This window comes from Fonsecaea nubica (genome assembly GCF_001646965.1).
Source record: "Fonsecaea nubica strain CBS 269.64 chromosome Unknown Scaff103, whole genome shotgun sequence".
Taxonomy (NCBI): domain Eukaryota; kingdom Fungi; phylum Ascomycota; class Eurotiomycetes; order Chaetothyriales; family Herpotrichiellaceae; genus Fonsecaea; species Fonsecaea nubica.
Window position 1 is genome coordinate 1 of NW_019173776.1, and position 22,201 is coordinate 22,201.

A 22,201-nucleotide genomic window follows, 5' to 3' on the forward strand; every position below is an offset into this window, starting at 1 on the left:
CCTCCTCCTCCTCCTCCTCCTCCGCCGCCGCCGCCGTCGGGCCCTACATCCCCCGCCTCGCTTGGTCCAGGTGTGCTCTGGGTCTGGGACGGGGTCTGAGACGACGGGGTCCCCTTCGCTTGTTGCTGCTGAGTCTGCTGAGTCTGCTGAGCCTGCTGTTGAATCCGTTCCCTGGCCCACGTGCCCCAGCCGCTGAGATACGCGCCTGCGCGAGCCGCGCCCTCGCGTGCCGAAGCTTGGATCTGGGACGCGTCGACGCGCGGGGCCCGGTCGCGGAGGGACGCCGTCCAGTTCGAACCACCCGCTGCCCCTGTTGAAGTGGAAGGTCCTGTGGTTGAGGAGGAGGAAGAAGGAGGCGAGACAGGCCGCTGCGTCGTCTTTGATGATGCAGATCCAGTGCCGGGCTCTCCCTCGGTTTCGACCACCATCCAACTCGAGTTCGAGCTCGCGCTCGACAGTGCCACGGCGGATGGCTTCGTCGCGGGGTCTTGATGCTGTTCGCCTTCCCCACTTGTCCTCGCCGTGCCGTGACTCCCACTCGTCATCTTGGTCGCCCGCTGCTGCGCCCGCTGTTCCCGCGCCTTTTCCAGCTCGGCCCAAAACCTGGCCATCCCGGCCTCGACTCTCTCCCGCCCGCTCTGCAGCGTGCGGCCCAACTGTTCGCGTCCCTCCCTCACCTTCTCGTCGAGGTGAAGCTCCGCCATCCCCCTCGCAACCCGCCTTTGCAGGTCCTCGACCGTCAATCCCCCGCCGGTCGGGTGCCGCGGTTCGATGATGTCGAAGATGCGGTTCCCCCGCGTGAGGCGGTCAAACAGGGCGAAATTATTCGTCGTGCGCCACATGGCCAGGAATTCCGGGTTGAAATCCGTCGCCGTGTCTCCCGGTTCGGGGAAGTTCTCGATGTTGGCCACCGAGGCCGGGATGCCGCTCTCCGAGACGGTTTCGTGGTAGATTTGATAGGCCATGCTGCTGAGTAGCGAGAGTATGTACTCCTCGAACTGCATGCGAATGGCATCTTCCGACCCGGCATAGCCCATGTTCCTCGGCCGGCTCGGGTTTTCTGGGTCCCACGTGTCCAGAACGGTCTGTGTGAGGTAGTCGATCCACCGTCGATCCGCGGCACTCAGGGCCAGAGCGGCGCGCAAAGACGGAGACGTGACCGTCATCGAGTTGGACTCGTCGAGGTTGATGAGAATGTCGCTGTACTTTTCCTTTTGCTGGAGGAGGAGGCTGTTGGTGGAACCGACGACGTAGGATTTGGTGTCATAGTCGGCAAGAATGTCAAGTTGCTGGAGGGGCGTGTATGGACCAAAGATTGAACCCTAGAGACCGGCCAAGCGATGGAGCTGGTTAGCCGCTGCGGACGTACGGATGAAGCTCGATGTCTATCAAAGAAATATCGCGAGTTTCTCCTCTACAGACTCACCTTTCCAAACAGCTGTAATGGCAAGCCCATGAATGCCAATACTGCATACCCATGTCAGCGTCTTTCTCAGTGGCCATGCGTATCTAAGCACGTACATGAGGATCTATCGCCCGTCCTCAGGCTCGTCGCCTTCTGCGCCTTGTGTGCGTAGTTGTCCAGACTCGGATCTGCTGCGTCTTGCAAGTTTGCAATAAGTCCAGGAATGAGCGATATGAGGGCAAACTGCATCATGCACAGCCTTTCACACTTGGAGCCAAAGAAGAGCATCTGCAACAGAAAGCACAATGTGTAAGTATAATAGACAGAGAGCATTGCATCGCATTGGCAGACACGAGGGATGTTTTGAGCAGAGAGGTCCAGCAAGAAGTGTCCGGGTAGGCAAAAATCTTACCTTTCGCTGCAGCAGGAGGCATTTGACTAGAGCCAAGGTCTGATGCCGAAATTCATATATCATTTCTCTCAGAGAGAGACCTGTGAGCAATCCCGAAATCAGCTTCTCTCGCACTGAGACTCGAGTTCGTGCCGGCGCATCGTCCAAAAGCGACCCATTGGATGGCACAGGATACTAGAAACAAAAAAAGTGTATAGATCAGCCAGGGACGTACCGAAATGATGGTCCTTGCCGTCCTCATGCGTAGGCGGCGCTCTGACCAGACTATCTTGAAATTCCTGTAGACCGGAACAATCAGCATCTTCTCCCCATCACGTCTCTCCTTTTGCATGCCAGAGTGCAGGCAAACTCACCCACCTTCAAAATCGAGATGTCCGAAAAGTCTCTGTCTCAAATATCAGCAACTCCCATACCGCGAGGCACCGACCCACACCACTCCCTAGGCAACGGAAGTGGTGAGGCTTCCAAACTTACTCCTGCGCAAACCAGGCCGCCGTGACGATGCCCAGCCTTTCCCTCAACTCCCCCATACCTCTCGCTGTGGGCGAGATGACGACCACGGCCTTCTGGACAGTCGACCGCGTGACGTCCACGGAGCGGCGCTTGAGTTTCTCCGACCGGATCTGTCGCGTGCAGGAGATACCAAACAGACTCGTGGCCGCGCTCGTCACCGCTCCCGTCTCGCGTGGCTTCGCCTCGGCACTTGATGGAGGAGTCACGACAGGGTCAGCGTCGGGGCTCCGGTTGTCGAGCAGCGTAAAATAGCTAAACTCCTCCGCCATGGCGTGCGCGCCATCAGACAGCGCCATGAACGGCAGCAACGACCAATCGTTGAGTTTATACAGGTTTTCGCCATCGCTGTGAACCCAGAACTCAATCTCCGGACCACTGATCCCAACGATCCGTTAGTCAAAGGAAGTAGTGTCTCTCATGTGATATATGAAGCTATTGGGGAATGGACCAGGGTTGAATAGCCCCGAAAAGATCAAACGTACCGAGCGTGGTGGAAGTCAACGACGGCGACCTGCGGCGTAATGGTTGTCATATTGAAAATGAAAACAATATGCAAGGCATGTCAAGAACAGAAAAAGGCAAGCAGGTAGATTATATTACGCATCCCAGAGGCAGAGATGAAGCGCACCTCTATGTAGTCGACGTGTGATCAGAAACAAGGATGCCCGTTTCCGCTGAGGAATGAGAGAAAGGAGTCCGTATCAGATTTCGGGTTTTAGTTTCTCCGATTTGCACGTGGTTCCGCCCTTGGCGCCACTGCCGGAATCCAAGGTAGTGCCAAGACTTCGGTCAATTCCCGTAAGGGCCCCTTGATACATCGCGAAATCGTTACCAAGGCTCGGAGCGCGAACATCTCCAATCTTGTAAACTTGCTTGTCTTACTACGTGGCTCAATTTTCATACTAGGTACTTAGGTGACTGTGTTCAATGAGGTCGTCATCATTCTCTGCGGCCGCTAACTCCTTCTTCCTGCTCTGGCTGACAATCCCGGAGTGCCATCCTATAGGGTTGATTTTGCTGTATCCATTGTTTTCCCGCACTCCTAATTCGAGAGGTCTCAGTTCAATGCGTTGAGGAAGCCAAGGCTCTTTCTGTAATCATTGCCGGTCCGATGTCTAAAGAAAGAACACCATTCAACCCCTCTCTGTCTAGGTATCAAGGCCAGTTCGTGCTCTGACCTCATTCTCATCCTTGACGTCGAGAGGTTCAATGTTCCAAATCGTATCGGCATACTCGTTGATGCAGCGATCTAGATACAAGGTTAGCTAACTACTCACAATGTTCTGGAAGTGTGCGCAAGTTGGACGTACCCGACGTGAAGAAGCCCATTCGGGCCACACTCATAATTGACTTGGTGACCCAGGAGTCCTGGTCTTTGTATGCCTCGTCGATGAGGTCCTGTGTCTGGCAATAGCTGTTGAAGTCATCGCTCACTGTGGAGTCATTTCGTCAGCCTCTGATCTGCTGTTCAAGCTCCAAGGTTCTTACCAAGGTAGTAGTCGCCGTGCTCCGCAATAGCACTGATGAGGGCGCCAAAAGCGGTCTCGTCCCCGAAAGTGCCCTTTTTGATGCTGTCAAACACCTTCTGCAGTTCGGGATTGACCTGGTAGTTGCCGTAGAAGTGGTTATGGCGCAAGTCCTCCACGTCCTCGGACAGATTGCCAAACAAGAAGATGTTCTGCTCTCCGATTTCGCGCGTGATCTCAATGTTCGCCCCATCCAGTGTGCCAATGATCAAACCGCCATTCAGCACAAATTTCATGTTACTGGTGCCTGAGGCTTCGGTACCAGCCGTAGAGATATGTTCACTGATATCCGAGGCCGGAATAATGATTTCTGCCTTGCTGACATTATAATCTGCCACAAAGACCACTTTGAGCAGATCACCAACATCGGGATCCTGATTGACGACTTCGCCGACCTTGTTAATCAAATGAATAATGGTCTTGGCCATCCAGTAGCCTGGAGCTGCCTTGCCACCAAAGATGGACACTTTGGGCGAAACCTTCTTGCGCTCCTCAGGGGTCATGGCCTTGATCGCCAGATAACGATGAATCACACCAAAAATGTTGAGTTGCTGGCGTTTATATTCGTGAATGCGTTTGACCTGAATGTCGAAGAGAGCTTTGGGGTTGACGCTCACCCCGGTAGTCTTCAGGATATGCTGGGCAAGTCGGACCTTATTGGCGTACTTGATCTCCGCCCACTCCTTCTTGAACGCTTTGTCGTCAGCAAACGGTTCCAGTTTGTTGAGCAGTGTCAAATCCTTTAGGAACTCGTAGCTTCCAATCTTCGAAGCAATCAATTCGGAAAGACGCGGATTTGCCTGGTGCAGCCATCGTCGGGGAGTGATGCCATTGGTGACGTTGGTGAACTTGTCCGGGCCATAGACTTTGACAAAGTCTTTGAAAATGGTGGTCTTGATCAGATCCGAGTGCAGTTCAGCCACTCCATTGACTTTGTGGGAGCCGACAATTGCCAGGAAGGCCATCCGGACCATCTTGGGCTGGGATTCTTCAATGATAGAGACTCGGGCCAACATATCGCGGTCTTTTGGGAAGCGGCGTTCGACAGACTGGAGGAAATACAGGTTGATATCGTAGATGATCTGTTACAAGATCCCATATTAGTAACGGTGTTTGACGTGGTTTGCAGCAAAGCCATGCATATCTGATGTAAGATCCATGGGATACAAGAAGATATGGTTCTTGACCAGCATCGTGCGCTGCCTGTTTGGCCTTCGAGTCGTTGTGCCTTTTCGGGTCTGAGTGTGGGCAATGCAGGGAGCTACATACGAGGCACATCAAGGAAATGAAAAGCTACTAACCTGGAGATGCCGTGGAAGGAGGTTCTGGATCAGAGGCACGGACCACTTCTCCAATGCTTCCGGCAAAACAGTGTGGTTGGTATAACCAAACGTCTTGGTGACAATGTCCCAGGCGGTGTCCCATTCGAGACCTTCCATGTCGATCAGGATTCGTTGCAACTCGACAATGGCAAGGGTCGGATGCGTGTCGTTGAGCTGAATGGCCACTTGTTCGGGAAATTCAGACCACTCGCGCTTGGATTTTTTGAATCTGCGGACGATGTCATGCAGAGACGCGGCACACCAGAAGTATTGCTGCTTCAGGCGGAGCTCCTTGCCTCTTTCAAGGTTGTCGTTCGGATACAACACAGCTGATATCGTTTCCGCACGTTGCTCGTCGGCCACGGCGCTCTCATACTCGCCAGAATTGAATTTGGAGAAATCGAACTCGCCACTTGAGGCCTTGCTGGACCAGAGGCGCAGGTTGTTCACGGTCGAAGTTCCATAGCCGGGAATGGGCACATCGTAGGCAGTCGCGGTGACCACCTCGCCGTCCTGCCAGGACACAATTTGTTGGCCCTCATCATCCGTGAACTTGTTGACCCAACCATAGAACTGCACATCGACCGTAACGTCGTGTCTGGGAAATTCCCAGGGGTTGAAATCAAGCCAGTAATCCGGGATTTCAACTTGGTAGCCGTTCTCAATCTCTTGCTTGAAAATGCCGTATCGGTATCGGAGGCCGTAGCCCCAGGCAGCGTAGTTCAAGGAAGCCAAGCTGTCGAGGAAACATGCAGCCAGGCGGCCGAGACCTCCGTTGCCCAAAGCAGCATCGTGCTCTTGTTCGATGATATCCTCGATGCGGAATCCAAGCTCCGCGAGACCGTCTGGTTGCAGTGTCAGCGCGCCCAAGACGGCGTTGTGGCGTATGACCTACCTTTGGCCACGTCTTTCAATCCAACATTGAGCATTGCATTGTCCAGTGCTCTACCCATCAAAAACTCGAGGGAGAGATCTTCCAGATTTGTCAGCTACCACACTTCCACCACAGCTTTCCCAGCACTCACAGTAGATTCTCTTTTGATCGACAAATGTCTGCCTCTGCTGGGTCTTGTTCCAATCAATGATCAGGCGGTTTCGGAAGGCCAGCGCAGTCCCGGAATATGCGGCTCTGTGTGAGGATCAACGTGAGGAGGTGGTTATGGAAATAGATTGGCAAGACATACAGCTCGTCGCAGTTGAAGAGAGATCGCGCCAAGGTGGTCTCGATCTGCTTGACACATTCTGCCTGTTGAGGAAGTTGTCAGGTTGTGTGTCTTCGCTCAGAGATAAGTCGACCACTGACCTCAAACTCTTCCTTCGTTGTGAACGGACGGGGGGACTGTCCAGATCAGGGTTAGAAAGATCGCCGAACGTGGGAGACAGCTGTTTGGAGCTCATTACAAATTTTCTCCAGCTATTGTTGTAAAGCAAAGGTCAGCATGTTCATTTTGTGTGATATCGGAGACGGGCCACTACTCACGCCTCTCGCATATGCTCCGGGATGCTTGACTCCACGGCCTTGATGTCACCGGCTCCAAAGCCTGTGGCAGTCCGCTTGTGCTTCGGTCGAGTAAAGCCAGGTCCGACAGGACCTACTAAGGTCGAAATGGGAGCACTCGTCGAGGGCTTACGCTCCCGCGGGGCTGGAGCTGCGGTGGCTGCGGTGGCCATATTGTCGGCGGGGTAGGACTAGACTACCCAGGCAAGCCAAACGAAGGGCAGAGTGATAAGGATAATATCGAGAAAAATCAATGGGCCTGGAAGGTTAAGGTGCCTCTAGAAAAGAGGTGAGGGCGGAAGAGTAATTGCAAGGGAGAAATTGTGAGGACAGAGGGGCAGGCCAGGACGTGGTATAGCTTCGACAGGGACGGGAAGGAAGGGGAAGCTGGGTTGCTGTGAAAAGCCAATGGAAGTGTCGTTTGCTTCGCCCTGGGCCTTGCCCTTGCCTCATGGGCTTATTGACTTATCGTCATTGTAAATGCAATGCGATGGATGCCATGCAAAACCGGATCCAGCCTATGAACGGGCCATTTTATCCCAGCTCCATCATTCAGCATGCGGTATGCATTAGCGCACTGCCAGCAACGGCGGGGCTCTGTACGAGCATCTGCTTGGGATACCTTGACCATGGATTATTCTCTCTACAGTAGTGTCGCATCTAGCCATCGTCGATCAACAGCAACGCCCGACCTTGAATATCATGCTAGACCAAGCGGTGAGCCACGAAAAAGAGGATTCCCTACGCCATATTCTCCAGATTTAACGCGCCTCAGATCCTGTATCCCACCTTGACAGCTACCTGCGCCCGTATCTCCAATCTAGAGCTCAAGCTCCACAGCAACGGGGTCAGAGGCCAAGCAAACCCTTTGCATGTGCAAACGAGAGTGGCGTGGTTTTATTCGGTTCCATATTACTACATCAGCCTTTGGTTGATGCTACTTACTGCCTTGTCATACTGGTCTGAAGCCTGAACAATCGATTGAAACCTACTACTCCGTACACCAACCCAGCCCCCTACATACTTCCATTGAAGGAATAAGGCCACAGGAAAAGAAACGAACACGAGAGCCAAAGAGGCGGACGAAGCTATCCTTTGGGCAGCCACATGGCGGGGTAATCACGGCGCACGAGTAGCCCTTCTCGACCTCTACTCGTTAGCCAAGTCAAAGAGTTGGATATCGACCTGATAATTATGGTTCTCTTGCTTCCGCCCCGGTTTTGCTACACTCCACACCAGCTGCACTTCTAATCCACCCTAGCGAATCCACCCCATTGGATTGATTTACCACCCACCTTCCCGTCCATCTCGACGGAAAGCTACCTGGGTGCGTTGGGGTGGGAGGAAGAGGCCGTCGCCAACCGAAGCCCTGTCTTAACCCGCCGTACAGCAGCCCGGAGCAGGCATCAAAGGCGAAATAATGTGCCACCGCCCGCTCTTCTCCCTGACCCAAATTCTTTCTGCGAGGCTGCGATGGGATATCAGACCACCGCTGCACCAGGGTGCATCAGCCATGTCCCATCCCGATGCTGAGCTCATCAAGGTTCATGACGGAAAAAAAATTCACAATGTCCTGTAATCCACCCGTGGTTGCTGTGTAATTGCTTTCCATATTGGGCTTCGATCCAAATCCAGGGCACGAGACTCTGATGGTGCCGATGTTGCACAAAAGCAAAACTTCCCACGTTGAAATAGTGTCTTATTATGAGTACACGGCGACGTTTCCAGCCTTTAGATGTCGTATCTCGCTTTGCAGCCAACTATCCAAATGCTGTCCGCCTCCTGCCTCCAGTTCTTAGGGGGATGGCTCTGACTGAGAGCGATCGCGAACGCTAATGTCGTCCGTCATATCTGCCCAATGGTCAAGACCCCATCCCAAGCATCCTGCAAATGCCGTGGTTATCCAATGACCAAGTCAGCCCTTCATCCCGAATCAAACAATTGACAGCCCATCGCCGTAGCAGCCTTGACGTGTGCAAGGATATCCTTCTCCACTCGCTCCAACTCTTGACTTGACAAACGAAAAGACTATTCCAAAACGCGAACTTTTTGCGGCGACAAACTCAAAAAGCGCAGGATTGGCAGCAACAAGGAAGAACAAAATAAGGCGTCGGAATACCGCTGTCGAGCAACATCAAAGACCTCCAGGCAGAGAAAATATAGCAGCGCGAGGTAGTGGCGCCATCCCATCCCGTCATGACTCCCGATTCATCATATGAGAACGCTGGACGCCGGGCAAAATGCAATTTCCAAACACAAACGAAAATGGGTTCTGGTCGTGGCTCTCATAATATTCCCGAATCCTTCAGGGCATTTTGTAGGATGGTCTCCTTTACCGCGGCGAAAACCAGCCGGATGTTGGTCGTGTCTGTGGCTTGTGTAAGGCTGCACACGCAGTTAGTTCGACGCCAGTGACCATGTACCGGCAGACGCGGACTCACTGAGGGTAGAGGTTGAGTTGTGCTCGGTTCACTTGGTTGAACCGCCAGAGCAGGTACTTGGCGGCGCGATTGACGTCGTTGCCGCCCGAGTAATCAGGGAAGTAGTTCCCTAGCGGTGATCGACCTAGCTTCTCCTTGAACAGGTCGACTTTGTTGAGAAAGAGAATGATGCTGGTCCGCATGAACCATCGGGAATTGACGACCGAGTCGAAGAGTACAAGGCTTTCCATCATCCGGTTCTAGAATGGCGGTCAGCAAACCCATCCCACCTTCTCTGTTTTGCTCCGGCCCTCTGCATACCTGGTTCGATTCTTCCAGTAGTACTTGGTCATATTCGCTCAGTGCCACACAAAAAATAATTGATGTGACATTCTCGAAGCAGTGGATCCATTTCTTGCGCTCACTGCGCTGCCCTCCTACATCGAACATGCTGGTACAAAGTTAGCGAGATCGCCCTCGATTCCCCCTTGGCCGTACTGACTGGATGCTCAATTGGCCCATGGTAAATCTCGTCTCATAAATACCCGTCGTCTTTGTGCGTGCCCGCAGGACGTCGGCCTCGTTCGGGATATAGTCGGGCGCGGCCAATCTTCGCACTTCTTCGAAAAAGCTGTCAACGTGTGAGCGGGTTGGCCCTCCATTTTGCCTGGAAAATGAACGCCACGACATACTATGGGGCCGAATCCATCAAGTAGAATTCACTCTGTCGTTCCATTGTTTTCGCTGAGGCCGGATCTTTCCAGACAGCTTGAACAGCATCGGCGACTTTGGGATCGAGCGAAGTGTCCGGATCCGGATCAACGTTAAATTCCATTATGTAGTCCACGTAGTCCTTGACGGTTTGGTCTTCTGGTTCAATTTCAAATTGCTGCATGGCGCCGATCAGCGCCTTCATGCAGTCAACGAGGTTCTTGTAGATGGTGAGCCGATAAAGCGCTCTTTCTTCCTGCGTGTAGCCATTCTGATGGATAATCTTCATCTGCTTCACAATCGTCGACTTGCCACTCTCACCGGACCCTACGAGGTTACCAAATCAGTCAACTGTATGCACTAACATAATTGTTCAAGTCGCCTACCGAGCAGTAGGATTTTGCATTCTCGCCGTAACCTGCGGGAATCTTCCTCTAGTTTCTTGTCTATCGCCTGACTTCTCTTTTTCTGCTCCGTATCCTCAGCCGACGCTTCTTTACTTCCACATGCACCCATGTCGAAGGGATAGGGTTGGCTGTAGCGCAGCGACAGCGACAGCGCTGCAGAAGCAGCGCCAGATGCGACTGCAGCTGCAAAGGGAGCTGCACGGGCGTTCTCCTGTGGTTGCGGCCTGAGTGCGGGGGGAAGGGCAATTAAACGTCGTTATCGAGGTCGGGGGTTTCAAATATTGAAGCAGCGCAAGCTCGAATGGGAGAATTGGAGATGTGGAGGACAGGTTCGCAAGCACCGTGGTAGACTTGAGGACGTCGATAACCTCGAGATGCTGATGATGGTGGTGGTCGGGGCCGAGACCAGGATTCGCACTGGTCAGTGGAGCTTGACTCGGGCTGGAGCGGCTTAGTAGAATGAAAGATGGGTGCGAAGGGACTGGAGGTGAGCCAAAGTTTGTAGATATAGAATCCGGGAAACGAACGGGAAAGTTGTGTATAGAGCTCGCTGCCAGAGAACGTCGTCGCGCAACAGGATGTTTGAGGGCAGCAAGGCAAGGCAAGGTTGTTACAGCAGAAGAGAGATTTGTTACCAATGAAGTAGTCGCCAGCTGACGAGAGGTGGAATGGGCCGATCGTGGAGAACAAGGACCCAAGTGCGAGTGCGAGGGCGAGTTACGAGGAGCTGTGCTGGCTGGTGCTGGCTGGTGCTGGCAGTAGTAAGTGGCAGTTGTGCCAATGCCAGCCAGAACCTCCAGCTTTAAGCGGAGTAGCCGAATAGTTGGGTTGAGGCACGCTTAGGGGTACCGAGGACAGGCTGGTGGGCTAAAGTCCCAGTGGCCAGGCTCACTAGGCACTCCCCAGGGTCCCCGTGGTCCTCCCCAAGGTCAATCAACTAATAATCGTGCTGGGCCACCAGGGCCGCTTTTGTCTCATCTACGAGTTACTCGTTCCGAGTAGGGGTAACAAGACACATTGGTCAGGCAGATTAGGCACGCAGGCACGGCTGTGTATTTTGTCTCTGTCCCCAATCCACCATCCAGTCGTGTCTTAATTTCTCTCGGTACAAATGACCTCTGTCCTAGAGTGCTTTGAGTGCGAGTGTTCGCCAACACTTTGGATATCAGACACCGCTTCCGCCCGGCAGCGTGACAGACATCGGCCGCTCCAGAAAACCAGCATCGTCGAGACGCCAGGGTCCGCCACATGGCTGTCCCCTCCATGGGCTGATGGCACCTAAGCCAAAAGAAACGATTGTGTTGCACGAGGTTTTCTGGGTCTACACGCTACTCCAAAGACCATCCAGAACCATCCCATTTCCACCCTGAGCACTTGAATTCTCCAGTTTGACAGACAGCCTCATCGCTTGACACCGCCCTGGCGCCCCGTTGGACCAGGGCTTAGCTGGAGATTTGTCAGATCAGCATCGCCAGCACATGACAGAGCCTGCGTGCACTTGGATCTTGGACATGATGTCGTCAATGCTCATCATTTTATAGGTAGGGCAGCAGAAGTTGTTGTCCCCCTTTACCAAACCACTGTCCAGTGGTAAATTTCCGACGGACAACAAGTCTGGGTTTGACTGTCGCGGACTTTGATTCTTCTTCTGTGCCGAATCTTCCGTCAAGGTGTCATCCCCTGACTCTTGGGGAAAATGCGCAACTCCTCGAAGTTCGCCCCCTTAATCTACCGGAACGACCGACATAGGCGCAGTCTCAGCTCTCATAGCAAAAGATAGACGTTCAATACAAAGACTAACCACCCAGATTTTGAACACTCGCCTACACAGCTGCGTGCTGGAGGTCAGTGGTCAATAGCCGAGGCGCTTTTTCGCGAGCCCACCATCTATACGTACCACAACGAGATCTCATGGGGCCCCAGTCAACAATTGGCGAGATGGTGTCAGAGTAATGCTTCGATCCCCTTGCCTATTCAGCAATAGAGCATTGCTTAAGAGATGATAATGAATCAATGCCAAGGCTGTACACATCAATGTTGGCCAAGCAGTGGATAGGTAGTTGGCTCCCTGTCTTTGATAGACACGGGTGTCACCCCCAGCACCCCAACGTCCTTATGTTGTAGTATTGCTCAATTTTCCATATCTTATTATTGGATGGCCCATTTTATGATGTTGTTGCCTAGGAACTCCTGGTTCCGGACATAGATGAAAGGCTTTTTGACTTGATTGGAGGATAGCGACGATCGTCTTGTATTAGACGCTTTACTTGAGGTCGCGCTTGAGGTCGAGGAGTGCTAGGGCACGCGGGCAACGGCAGAGTAGAGCTGGGTCACCATCTTCCATGAAATCTAGTTGTGAAAAAAGCGAGCCTCGAGTGTTATTGCTGGGATTGAATCAGTACTTCCACGTGACTGGAGTGTGTGAGGGTTCGGGTTCTATTGATCGTGTTGTTCCAATGGCCTGATGGTTCTACCTTAACTGAAAGAACGAGGTGGGTGAGATCATCGATTATTAACGGGATCCGCGACGGGCTCGACAAACCCGAGTTGTACCTTTCTGCTCGTGGGCTGCAAATGGATCGGGAACATCGACTGAAATCGAAAAGCCAGAGGGTGGAGCGATCTGACTAACCTCTGGTTGTCCGGGAGGTTTGGAATCGAAATCGCCTGCGGACAACCTCCTGGGAGGTGCACGAGGTGAAAAAGTGCCAGCTGGATGATTTCTCCGGCCATGGGTCGACGGAAGAAAGTACCACCGTCACACAGAAGTGGCTGGGATGAGATTGGAGGGATGGTTCACGACGTCGATGAATTGCTTGACTTGCCTAGGTGGGAGTAAGGATGGAGGGGTAAACGGATTACACGGTACAAAATAATAGATGGGAAGTTGGGCTTAGGGGCACCAGGAGGGCTTGGGGGGGCATGGGTGATTGCAATTGTCATCTTTTAAGCGGGCATTGTGGGCATCCTGACAGCCAAAAAGACGGCTTTTCAAGCCACTCCAACCGTTACTAGGTACTTGGTTAGGTGCCACTACCACCACCAAGCCTTTACTTAGTAACCCAGAACTGACCCGATCGAGGAGCCAGAAGGCGGGAAACTTGTTTGCCCCACGCTACGCTGGGCTGGCTGGCTACTGCTGTTGCTGCTGCCCGCCGCCGCTGTTGCATCCATTTGCTCTGCTCTTCTCGTATGCCATTGTTCTACCACCACGACAAGTTTTCCTGAGTAGTGAAATTGGCTACAGTCACCAGTACCAGACATTGAATGCTATAATATCCATCGATTGCGCCACTCACATCTTTCAGGTTCGTGCTCCTCGGTGTCCGCCGCACTCCCGTCTCCCTTCCCTTTCGTGCCTGTCTAACTGCGATTTTCAGGATACCTGAAACATCCCGAAGTTCCAAACCGCCACTCCCGTACTTGAGCTTTTCGGTTCACCCTGTCTCTTGTCTCTGGCTGAGCCGGTCGTCACTCTACCCTCACACTTTACGCACGTCGCGGTCTCTTGCGACCGCTCACGCTATCGCGAATCCAAGACCACCCCTCCACTGCTCTCCGAGATTTGGCCCTGCTCAACTAGATTTCTATCAAGATGGCGGAGTTCGTGCGAGCCCAGATATTTGGGACAACATTCGAGATCACCAGCAGGTAGGCAGAAAAAACATAGGGGTGACAAGACACGCGCGGCTGACTAGAAGCCAGGTACACAGACTTGCAACCCGTGGGCATGGGGGCCTTTGGTCTTGTCTGGTGAGCACTGTTGCAGAAGATCCGTCTGAAACCTCCGAACTGACATTCTGCAAGTTCTGCCAAAGATCAATTGACAGGCCAATCGGTGGCGGTCAAGAAGATTATGAAGCCGTTCTCAACACCGGTGCTCGCAAAACGCACCTATCGAGAACTCAAACTGCTGAAACACCTTCGGCATGAGAATGTGAGCTGGAAAGAACCCATAATTGGTCTTCGACGATACTGAACCATCAGGTCATTTCTCTCAGCGATATCTTCATCTCCCCGCTTGAAGACATGTATGCCGAATCACCACCATTTCCCCCAAGCGCCCAAATGCTGATGTTGAGCCCAGCTACTTCGTGACCGAACTCTTGGGCACTGACCTCCATCGCCTATTGACCTCAAGACCGCTTGAGAAGCAATTCATCCAATATTTTCTCTATCAAATCCTGGTATGTACATGTCCCGGAACTTGTCTCCGATGCGTGGATCACTGACAGCATCACGTGCAGCGAGGCCTCAAATATGTCCATTCGGCTGGCGTCGTCCACCGAGATCTGAAGCCAAGCAATATCCTGGTCAACGAGAATTGCGACCTCAAGATCTGCGATTTCGGTTTGGCTCGTATCCAGGACCCTCAAATGACGGGATACGTCTCGACCCGGTACTATCGAGCCCCCGAGATTATGCTTACCTGGCAGAAATACGACGTCGAGGTGGACATCTGGAGCGCTGGGTGTATCTTTGCTGAGATGTTGGAAGGCAAGCCATTATTCCCAGGCAAAGATCACGTCAACCAGTTCTCCATCATCACCGAGCTGCTTGGTACCCCTCCCCAGGATGTGATTGAGACCATCTGCAGCGAAAACACCCTCAGATTTGTCCAATCTCTGCCCAAGCGAGAACGGCAACCCCTAAGTGCGAAATTCAAGAATGCCGACCCTTCCGCGGTCGACCTTTTGGAGAAGATGTTGGTTTTCGACCCCAAGAAACGAGTATCAGCAGCCGGCGGCCTGGAGCACGAGTACCTTTCGCCATATCACGATCCGACCGATGAGCCAGTCGCCGACGAGAAGTTTGACTGGTCGTTCAACGACGCCGACCTTCCGGTGGACACGTGGAAGATTATGATGTACTCTGAAATCCTTGACTATCATAACATCGACAACCAGGAAACCGAGATGGGAGGCAAGCCATTGACCGTGGAGCAAGCCCAGGCCGTCAACAGTCAGGTCGTCCAATAGAGCGGGAAGACCTTGAGAGATTTGTGATAGCAATAATGGGCGTGCAGCTGGAGGCGTCAGCGGGGACGTTGTTGCCTGCTCTGGGACGGAGTGAAACGAATGAATGCCACGATATGTTTTGGTGTACCAGGGAGGAAAACGGGCATACCAAGATTTCTGCAACAAAAGGTTTACAAGTTGTACCATTGCTTCATGCCTCTGTAGCGCTTGGTGGCGCTGTAAGCAGGGGTCAATCCGAGACTACCTAGTATTTGTCCAGGCCTGATCCCCACCTCTTGAGAGATAGACGCCCAAGATGTTCTTTTCCTGCACAGGCCCAGCCCCAGTCCCAGTCCATAGGGGGAGTAACTAATCTCTGATTTCTCTGTGGAGGGTCAACCAGCCATGTTGCGTGGCGCTGGAATCAGAGTCGATATATGCCGTGGCCTGTAAACGAGGGGCCAAATCAGAAACCTTTTCTCATGTGTGTGGTTGACAGTGTGAGAACGTGTGAGGGTGATAGTGTGTGTGATTGATTGATTGATCCCGGTATCATCTATCTGTGAGAAATGTCCCAGAGCCCAGCAATGTTTGGTTTTCTCTTTACTGGGAAGTTCCCCTTGCCTCCCTATGGCTTCATTCAGGCCAGCTGACTCGTTCGCTGTATTGTGTATTGTGCATAGTGTATGGTGTATGGTTGGGTTGTGTAAACGCCTCTTTCCTTCTCATGGTAGATTGAGAGAGGGTGAGGGAAAGAGGAAGAATAAGAGGAATGACAGAGTCAGAGGCAGAGGGACCGATTTAATCGGCATTGCTTTCCCTTTCCTCACTACCACAACCACCACCACCACCATTGCCATGCCTTGCATTTCGATCCCTGGTGGTCTCCTTGCCCACACCGGTGAAAATCGCCGCGAGACTATCCGTCACATTCGGTTCGTTGAGGTTCACGCCTGAGAGGTACAGTTTCCCCGAAGTACTGCCCCAGGCTGCAATGGCGCCGTGGTACCCACGCGAAGTCCTGGAGTGATTATCCCCGGCCCGCGTGGGCGTGTCATCGGGGTTTGCCACGGTGTTCGCGGGCGTAACTAGGGTGGTGGTGGCGTCGTCGCCTCCAGACGCGGTTGAGTAAGGCGTCTCAACGCCCTTTTTGGTGTTGGAGGGATCGAGGCTCGCAGTTGTAGAGGGCATGTTGGATGTGGTGAAGGATTTGAGGAGGACGTCTGTAATCAAGATGGTTGGCGGGCGGCAACCTCAAGCTCAATATCAAGCTCCGGGGTTTGAAGGCAGTGAGTGGTTCGTTCGGTCGTTCGCTGTTCGTTGTTCGTGTGATGTGATCGAATGGGCGGACGACTGAGTGACAAGATCAGCCGTTCCAAGAAAAGACATTCGTGATTGTCGGCAGCTAGTGTTTGCTGTCGCGGCTTGATGTGCGGCTCGACCTGGTAATAGTGCAGCTGGAGGCTGTTAGATGGACATAGCATGAAAGGGGTGCGCGAGGCTGCGAGTATCTCTTCTTTCCCTCTTCCTCGTGTTGTCACGTCGGATTCGGGAACAGTGAGACGACTGAGGCGCATATGAGATATAAGCAAAAAGCAAACCCCCCATCGTCTACACCGAGAATTGACCGTTATGTCCTTGAGATGGGATCATTTGTTTAGTAAAAGAGATGTATGTGCTTTGGTTTCTTCTCCCTTGGTGGTATACCTGCTTCTTTCAGTCTGACCACCACGGTGTGTACCCGTAGCAGAGTCTCATGTCAAGACCGCCTCATGTTTGGTAATCTCCAGCTCGCGGGTTGCGGGCCCTACACGACGGCCTAAACACGTACAGAGGGAGGAGACACGCTCGATTCGAGGAGTGTCATAACTGTCGTCCTCATGGGGCACATTCTTGCGGGCCCATACCGTAACAATGCTGAGCAGGAGATGGACAGCCTTGTCTTACTGTGGGGCGACGAAGACGGATCTACATCCCCCGCAAGGGGTCGAGGTTGCCAGGTCAAAGGTGAAAGCGGAGCAAGAGAGATAGAGACCCGGGGATTAGGCAATGATGTACTTGGTATGGCGTGCATGGTTGCTGCGTGCACATGCAAATGGAGTCCGTCACCCCAACATACGCTATACCTGTTTTGGTATATGCCTCGGCAACTACCATCGCCGTCAAAGGCTGCGGTGTTTGACGGCGACGAGCTATTGATCTCACGGCTTTGGTCCTTAGTGGGATGCTCACAAATGGCCTTATCACTTCCATGGAAGTGATCTTAATGCTAATTCTCGTATATTGCTTTCCTCTTCAAGTACATGAGTAAGACCGGCTCTCCTTACGACGCAACCCCGTATTTTTGTTCCTACATCCTTTTGAATGTGTCGACACCCAACACTGTGCGAGTAAGAAGAGCCTGGGAAAGCATCGGCTATTGCTTATTGTTGCTTTGTGCTGACTGGTATTTTCACTCCCCTACTCGGTACACTGTCAGACCTAACGTCGACTAATCCGAATAGAGTCGTATCCTCACCGACACGCAATACGCCCTGTCCTCACATATCACATATATCAACAGCCTTGTCCCATCCAAGGTCGCGGACAACCGCAGAGCTTGAACTTCTGGGACCTAATTAGTTGACCGATTGTATTATACCCAAGTCCAACATGGCAGCCCGTCCTAGCGCCGACCAAGCGCTTTCTACTCCTATACATCAGGTCTCTTTCCTGGAGAAGCTGGACATATTCCCGGGACTACTGTCACTGAGTAACATCTTCCCACGAGAGTTCACTGTTCTATTCCAGCTGATATTGTCCCAGTCGGGACAGCGCTATATACGGCGGCCACCGCCCCATTCCGTGGCGAGTCAGGAGCTCATACCTATGGGCAGCATATCTCCTTCACCCTCGTGCGAACGGTAGGCCGGTGATACCCAATGTTCGTGGACTATCACTGAGGTGGGCAGATGGTGAAAAGGTTCAGCACGCTTCAATTGCAGTAAGTTGCTCCGATCAATGGCCCCGGGCTCGGCTCACAAGTGGCAGGTATCTAGGCGCGCCGTTTTCAAAAATTTATGAAAAGTGGTGTCAAGGCGTTCACGTCCAGCCAGAGTTTGTGACTTTGAAATCTGGATGCAAAGCGTTCTGGGTGGGTGATCCGAAGACGGCCAAATACGTCTGTGTGTATTTCCACGGTGAGCGTCTTGCCATTGTTACCACTTCTGGTTATGTGACTGATCCCACCGCAGGAGGCGGCTTCTCGCTCGATGGTGACGATACCCATCTCCAATTCTGGGGCAGCGTTCAGAACGACCTCAAGGGCGACGACATCTCAATTGCGTTCTTGTTCCTCGAGTACTCGCTCGTGCCACACGCCACCTTTCCAAAGCCAATCTACGAAGCCGTCGAAGCCGTCAAATACGTCTTGGAAGACTTGAATCGCCCGGCGTCGCAGGTTCTCCTTGCGGGCGATTCCGCCGGTGCCAACATGTGCCTCGGGGTGCTATCACAAATCATGCACCCCTCCTCTGAATTCCCGGATCTCAACCTGGCCGATGGTGAGAAACTCAAGGGTATTGTGGCAGTGGCACCGTGGGTCAGCTTCAATCTTGACTGGGACAGCGAGAGGAGGAACCGCCACAAGGACATTGTCAGCCAATACGCTGGTCGAAAGTGGTCCGAGGACTACCTGGCAGGGAAACCGTCAACGCCCTTTGCTGAGCCGCTCAATGCTCCGACAGAGTGGTGGAAAGACGCCAAGGTTGAGAACCTCCTGGTGGTGTGTGGTGGGAACGAGATCCTGGTCGACTCGATTGCTCAATGGGTGGAGAAGTACAAGGTGCGTTGATTCTTCCCTCCTTTTCCTCTCGTCTCGGTGCCTGGAGGGCCGTTTGCTCGACTCCTTCAGGGGACCTTCAGGAGAAATCTGCTAATGCTGAACTCTCAAGTCCGTCAACCCGGACTCTATAACCCATGTGGTCGGTGCGAACGAGGCACACATTGCTCCCATCATCCACTTGCGATTCGGCGACACGGCCGAGACGGAGCAAGGAAAGGCCATCAAATCGTGGCTCAAGTCAAAACTGTGACATTGCGAATGAACCATGCATCTATCTCGTCACAGGTGGAGGTTAGAAATAATACAAGGAAGATATTCTGCAAACAATCGCACTGATGCAGCCTGTTCTGTTCTTTCAGACGGACGTTATTTTCCTTTCGTTTGACAGAGCTGATCAACCGGAAATTCAGAGGCTATTTAGCAAACAACAACCTCTCTCCATGCTTTCTATGCTCAAACTTGGTTTTAGATAGGTAAGTCAAAGCAGTATCTTCTCTATCGGAAAGATTTTTGGTCATGGGTTCAGTGCCTTGGCTGTGTATCAGCCTTGATCTACAGCGAGCGCATGTGCCCTGAGCGTGACGAACAACCTGTGCGAATATGGCTTCTTCTCCCATACGAGCACGTCGTGTTCCGGATGTTGGATCGAGAGGACTATTTTGGGGCTGCTGGCGTGTCACCGAGCTGTCTACATGTCATGAGGCATTCTTCTAGAAGTCTCGAACGAGTGATGGTCCAGTCGGTAAAGGCAATGTCAACCACATCCGTTTCTCAACCTCGTGCCTCGTGTCGTTTGACTGCTCTGCTCTGCTCTGGCTCTGTTCAGACAAACGGAATTCACCAAATCGATCTGCCGTCAAACCCGAATTCTAAACCTTGGTACGTTATGGATCTGGATCTGGACACTTACCCTTCCAGATCCCCTGACTTTCTACAATGATGGATCTCTCTTCGACTCGAGATCACCAGAGCAGGTTCAGCGAGACATCATCGAGCCCGCCGGGGACGCCGGCGTCGTGGATCTCACAGACACGGTACTGCAAGAGCTCGGTGGCGACGCCGGTCACAGAATATTCGTCCTCGAGCTGGGGCGTTGCCGGTCAGAAGCAACCATCACAGACGTCGACAGCCGATCTCCGCCATTACCCGGCACAGAACCTGCAGCGGAAGAATTCACTCTTGTCGTGGTCCCTGTTCCGATCGAGGAGACCGCAGGGTGAGCACTCGACAGCGACAAATGCATCTCGCAGAGAGGCCGAGTCTCGCTGGTGGTCATCGAATCCAACCGTGGCGAGGAAACCCAAGTTGGGAATCAGTCCGCCCGTCCCTCTCCGACCCGACTCCTTGCACTTCCCGACCGCGTCTCATGCAGACCCGTACCTGTCACACCACGGGTCGCGGAGTCTACGGAACGACGAGCAACCGTTGAATGCTCGACCGGTTCCGCCTCCAAACGCACAGTGCGAACATCACATCACGCCGCGTTCTTGGACCGATCTAGACCGGGACAAGAGATGTGTGGCATTTGCTCGAATCGATCCGGATGGCTGGAGTAAAGTCATTCCCAAGAAATGGGTCGAGGAGCAGTTCAGCAACAGTCCGTCAGACACGGGTCCGGACGACGACAGGAGCGTGTACTGCGAGAGTAATGGCGAGGGAAGTGCTGCCTGTAAATTGGCGGGTGGCATATCTGTTATCGAGGACGACGATGAAGAAGAAGTCGAAGAAAATGATGATGATGATTACGACGATGATGACGGGCATATGACACTGCCGCTCTCTCTGACCGAGACACTTGAGCGATTCACCACGACGAATGTCCCTTGCGATGGGAGCGCGAGGGGCGTAAAAGAATCAAAGGGCTTACGGAGCGACTACTCAAGAGCCGGACTCGCTTCCTCGGATCCTGTCCGATACTGGATGTCTTCGCTTCGCCCGCTTCCCGAGCTTTCCCTTGCCGCTGGGATACAGGACGGCGACGACCAGCATCACACCGGCGACGATCTCAGTGCCTGGCGGCGCAGACGTCGGAATCACGGACCTCATCGAGGCTTCTCCGATCCATCGCCATGTGACAAGAAGTACACTCCTCCTCCTCCGACCATTCTCGAGACTGGTGGAGCAGACGTCGACAAGGGGACTCACCGCTGCAAACGCAATGAGAAGATTCCGAATCTACTGGTACCGCCACCCCTGCGGCTGACACGGCAAAGGACGTGCGCGTCGCCCGCTGCCACTGCTGATGCCGACGCTGACGCTGACGCCGCCGGTGAAGATGGGAGGAATAGTGGTCGTGAGGCTTTCTATCTCCTGACCGAGCAGCATCCCGAGGCGAACTCACCCCAATCTTCCTGGGCGACAATCTACTGTCCCGGCGCTGGCAGCGGCGCGCTCGAGCCTGAGGATACTCCTCCCCACAGCACCACACGCATTTCTGCAGTGCCAGTGCCAGTGCCAGGCCCGGTGCCAGGACAAGTGGATAGACGACCTGCAGCGAAACCGAAACCGCTAACCGAGGACCACCCCCAACCAGCGAATTTGTTTTTCAAAGACAAGGCTCTGCCGCCCTTACCATTCGATTGCTGTCGCGGTAGCGGTCCCGGTCGCGACGACGAGACTCGTCCGCTGCCTCAGAAACACCACCTAAACCCTCGAATTGAAAGGGGCCAAGAGGGAAAAGGAAATGGGAAAGGAACGGCAATGGACGCGGATCCCCTCTTCCTGTCGGCAGACATCGACGAGATTCTCAACTTGTATCTGCCCATCTGTCCAACCGTACCGACGCCCAAGAGCCGGGAAGCTGGCGAAAGGACGGATCGCAGAGGGGATGGCGGCAGGGACATGATGATGGAGAGGAAGAAGAAGGCGAAGGTATCTCGACAGGATACTTCCCGCAGCCTACCCATTGGGCCTGCGCGGCCCGTCGCTACAGATTTAGACAGGGGAGAGGGGCTATACTCCCCGACACCAACGACGATGCTGGAGGCGAGAGAAGCAGACGGAGAGGGCTAGGGAGAGGCGACCGTGTATCCCTGTCCCCGTGTCTGTGTCTACGACCCGGCCGAGTACCCCGAACTTTTACACGGACGGGGCGAGAAGGGTGCATCAGCGGCAGCGGCAGCACGAACACGAACACGATTGTTGACGGCAGTGCCGGCGGCTGAAGAAATACCAGCCCCGAACTCGCAGCGGCAACGACAACGAAA

General features: G+C 53.4%; 6 protein-coding genes across 6 annotated transcripts; 3 read left to right on the forward strand and 3 right to left on the reverse strand.

Moving 5' to 3' along the window:
* Window positions 1-3,478: 3,478 nt before the first annotated feature.
* Window positions 3,479-6,849, reverse strand: AYO20_10094 (hypothetical protein; the record flags this gene model as incomplete). The annotated part of the gene is made up of 10 exons (XM_022648356.1): window positions 3,479-3,579; window positions 3,641-3,763; window positions 3,819-4,938; window positions 5,158-6,023; window positions 6,074-6,151; window positions 6,204-6,307; window positions 6,363-6,424; window positions 6,482-6,517; window positions 6,580-6,592; window positions 6,659-6,849. 10 exons carry the CDS (start codon window positions 6,847-6,849, stop codon window positions 3,479-3,481), a joined length of 2,694 nt encoding a protein of 897 aa, XP_022495627.1.
* Window positions 6,850-8,961: 2,112 nt separating this feature from the next.
* On the reverse strand, window positions 8,962-10,323 carry AYO20_10095 (guanine nucleotide-binding protein alpha-3 subunit; the record flags this gene model as incomplete). Its single annotated transcript, XM_022648357.1, has 6 exons — window positions 8,962-9,061; window positions 9,118-9,356; window positions 9,418-9,547; window positions 9,599-9,727; window positions 9,789-10,134; window positions 10,194-10,323. 6 exons carry the CDS (start codon window positions 10,321-10,323, stop codon window positions 8,962-8,964), a joined length of 1,074 nt encoding a protein of 357 aa, XP_022495628.1.
* A 3,486-nt stretch (window positions 10,324-13,809) lies between these two features.
* Window positions 13,810-15,193, forward strand: AYO20_10096 (mitogen-activated protein kinase HOG1; the record flags this gene model as incomplete). Its single annotated transcript, XM_022648358.1, has 6 exons — window positions 13,810-13,865; window positions 13,920-13,967; window positions 14,022-14,151; window positions 14,202-14,245; window positions 14,302-14,401; window positions 14,450-15,193. 6 exons carry the CDS (start codon window positions 13,810-13,812, stop codon window positions 15,191-15,193), a joined length of 1,122 nt encoding a protein of 373 aa, XP_022495629.1.
* Window positions 15,194-15,973: 780 nt separating this feature from the next.
* Window positions 15,974-16,363, reverse strand: AYO20_10097 (hypothetical protein; the record flags this gene model as incomplete). Its single annotated transcript, XM_022648359.1, has 1 exon — window positions 15,974-16,363. One exon carries the CDS (start codon window positions 16,361-16,363, stop codon window positions 15,974-15,976), a length of 390 nt encoding a protein of 129 aa, XP_022495630.1.
* A 1,461-nt stretch (window positions 16,364-17,824) lies between these two features.
* Window positions 17,825-19,245, forward strand: AYO20_10098 (hypothetical protein; the record flags this gene model as incomplete). Its single annotated transcript, XM_022648360.1, has 6 exons — window positions 17,825-17,924; window positions 17,978-18,075; window positions 18,124-18,155; window positions 18,203-18,351; window positions 18,406-18,995; window positions 19,105-19,245. The coding sequence occupies 6 exons, from the start codon at window positions 17,825-17,827 to the stop codon at window positions 19,243-19,245; spliced, it is 1,110 nt and encodes a 369-aa protein (XP_022495631.1).
* A 689-nt stretch (window positions 19,246-19,934) lies between these two features.
* Window positions 19,935-22,007, forward strand: AYO20_10099 (hypothetical protein; the record flags this gene model as incomplete). The annotated part of the gene is made up of 1 exon (XM_022648361.1): window positions 19,935-22,007. The coding sequence occupies one exon, from the start codon at window positions 19,935-19,937 to the stop codon at window positions 22,005-22,007; it is 2,073 nt and encodes a 690-aa protein (XP_022495632.1).
* Between the last annotated feature and the right edge of the window lie 194 nt (window positions 22,008-22,201).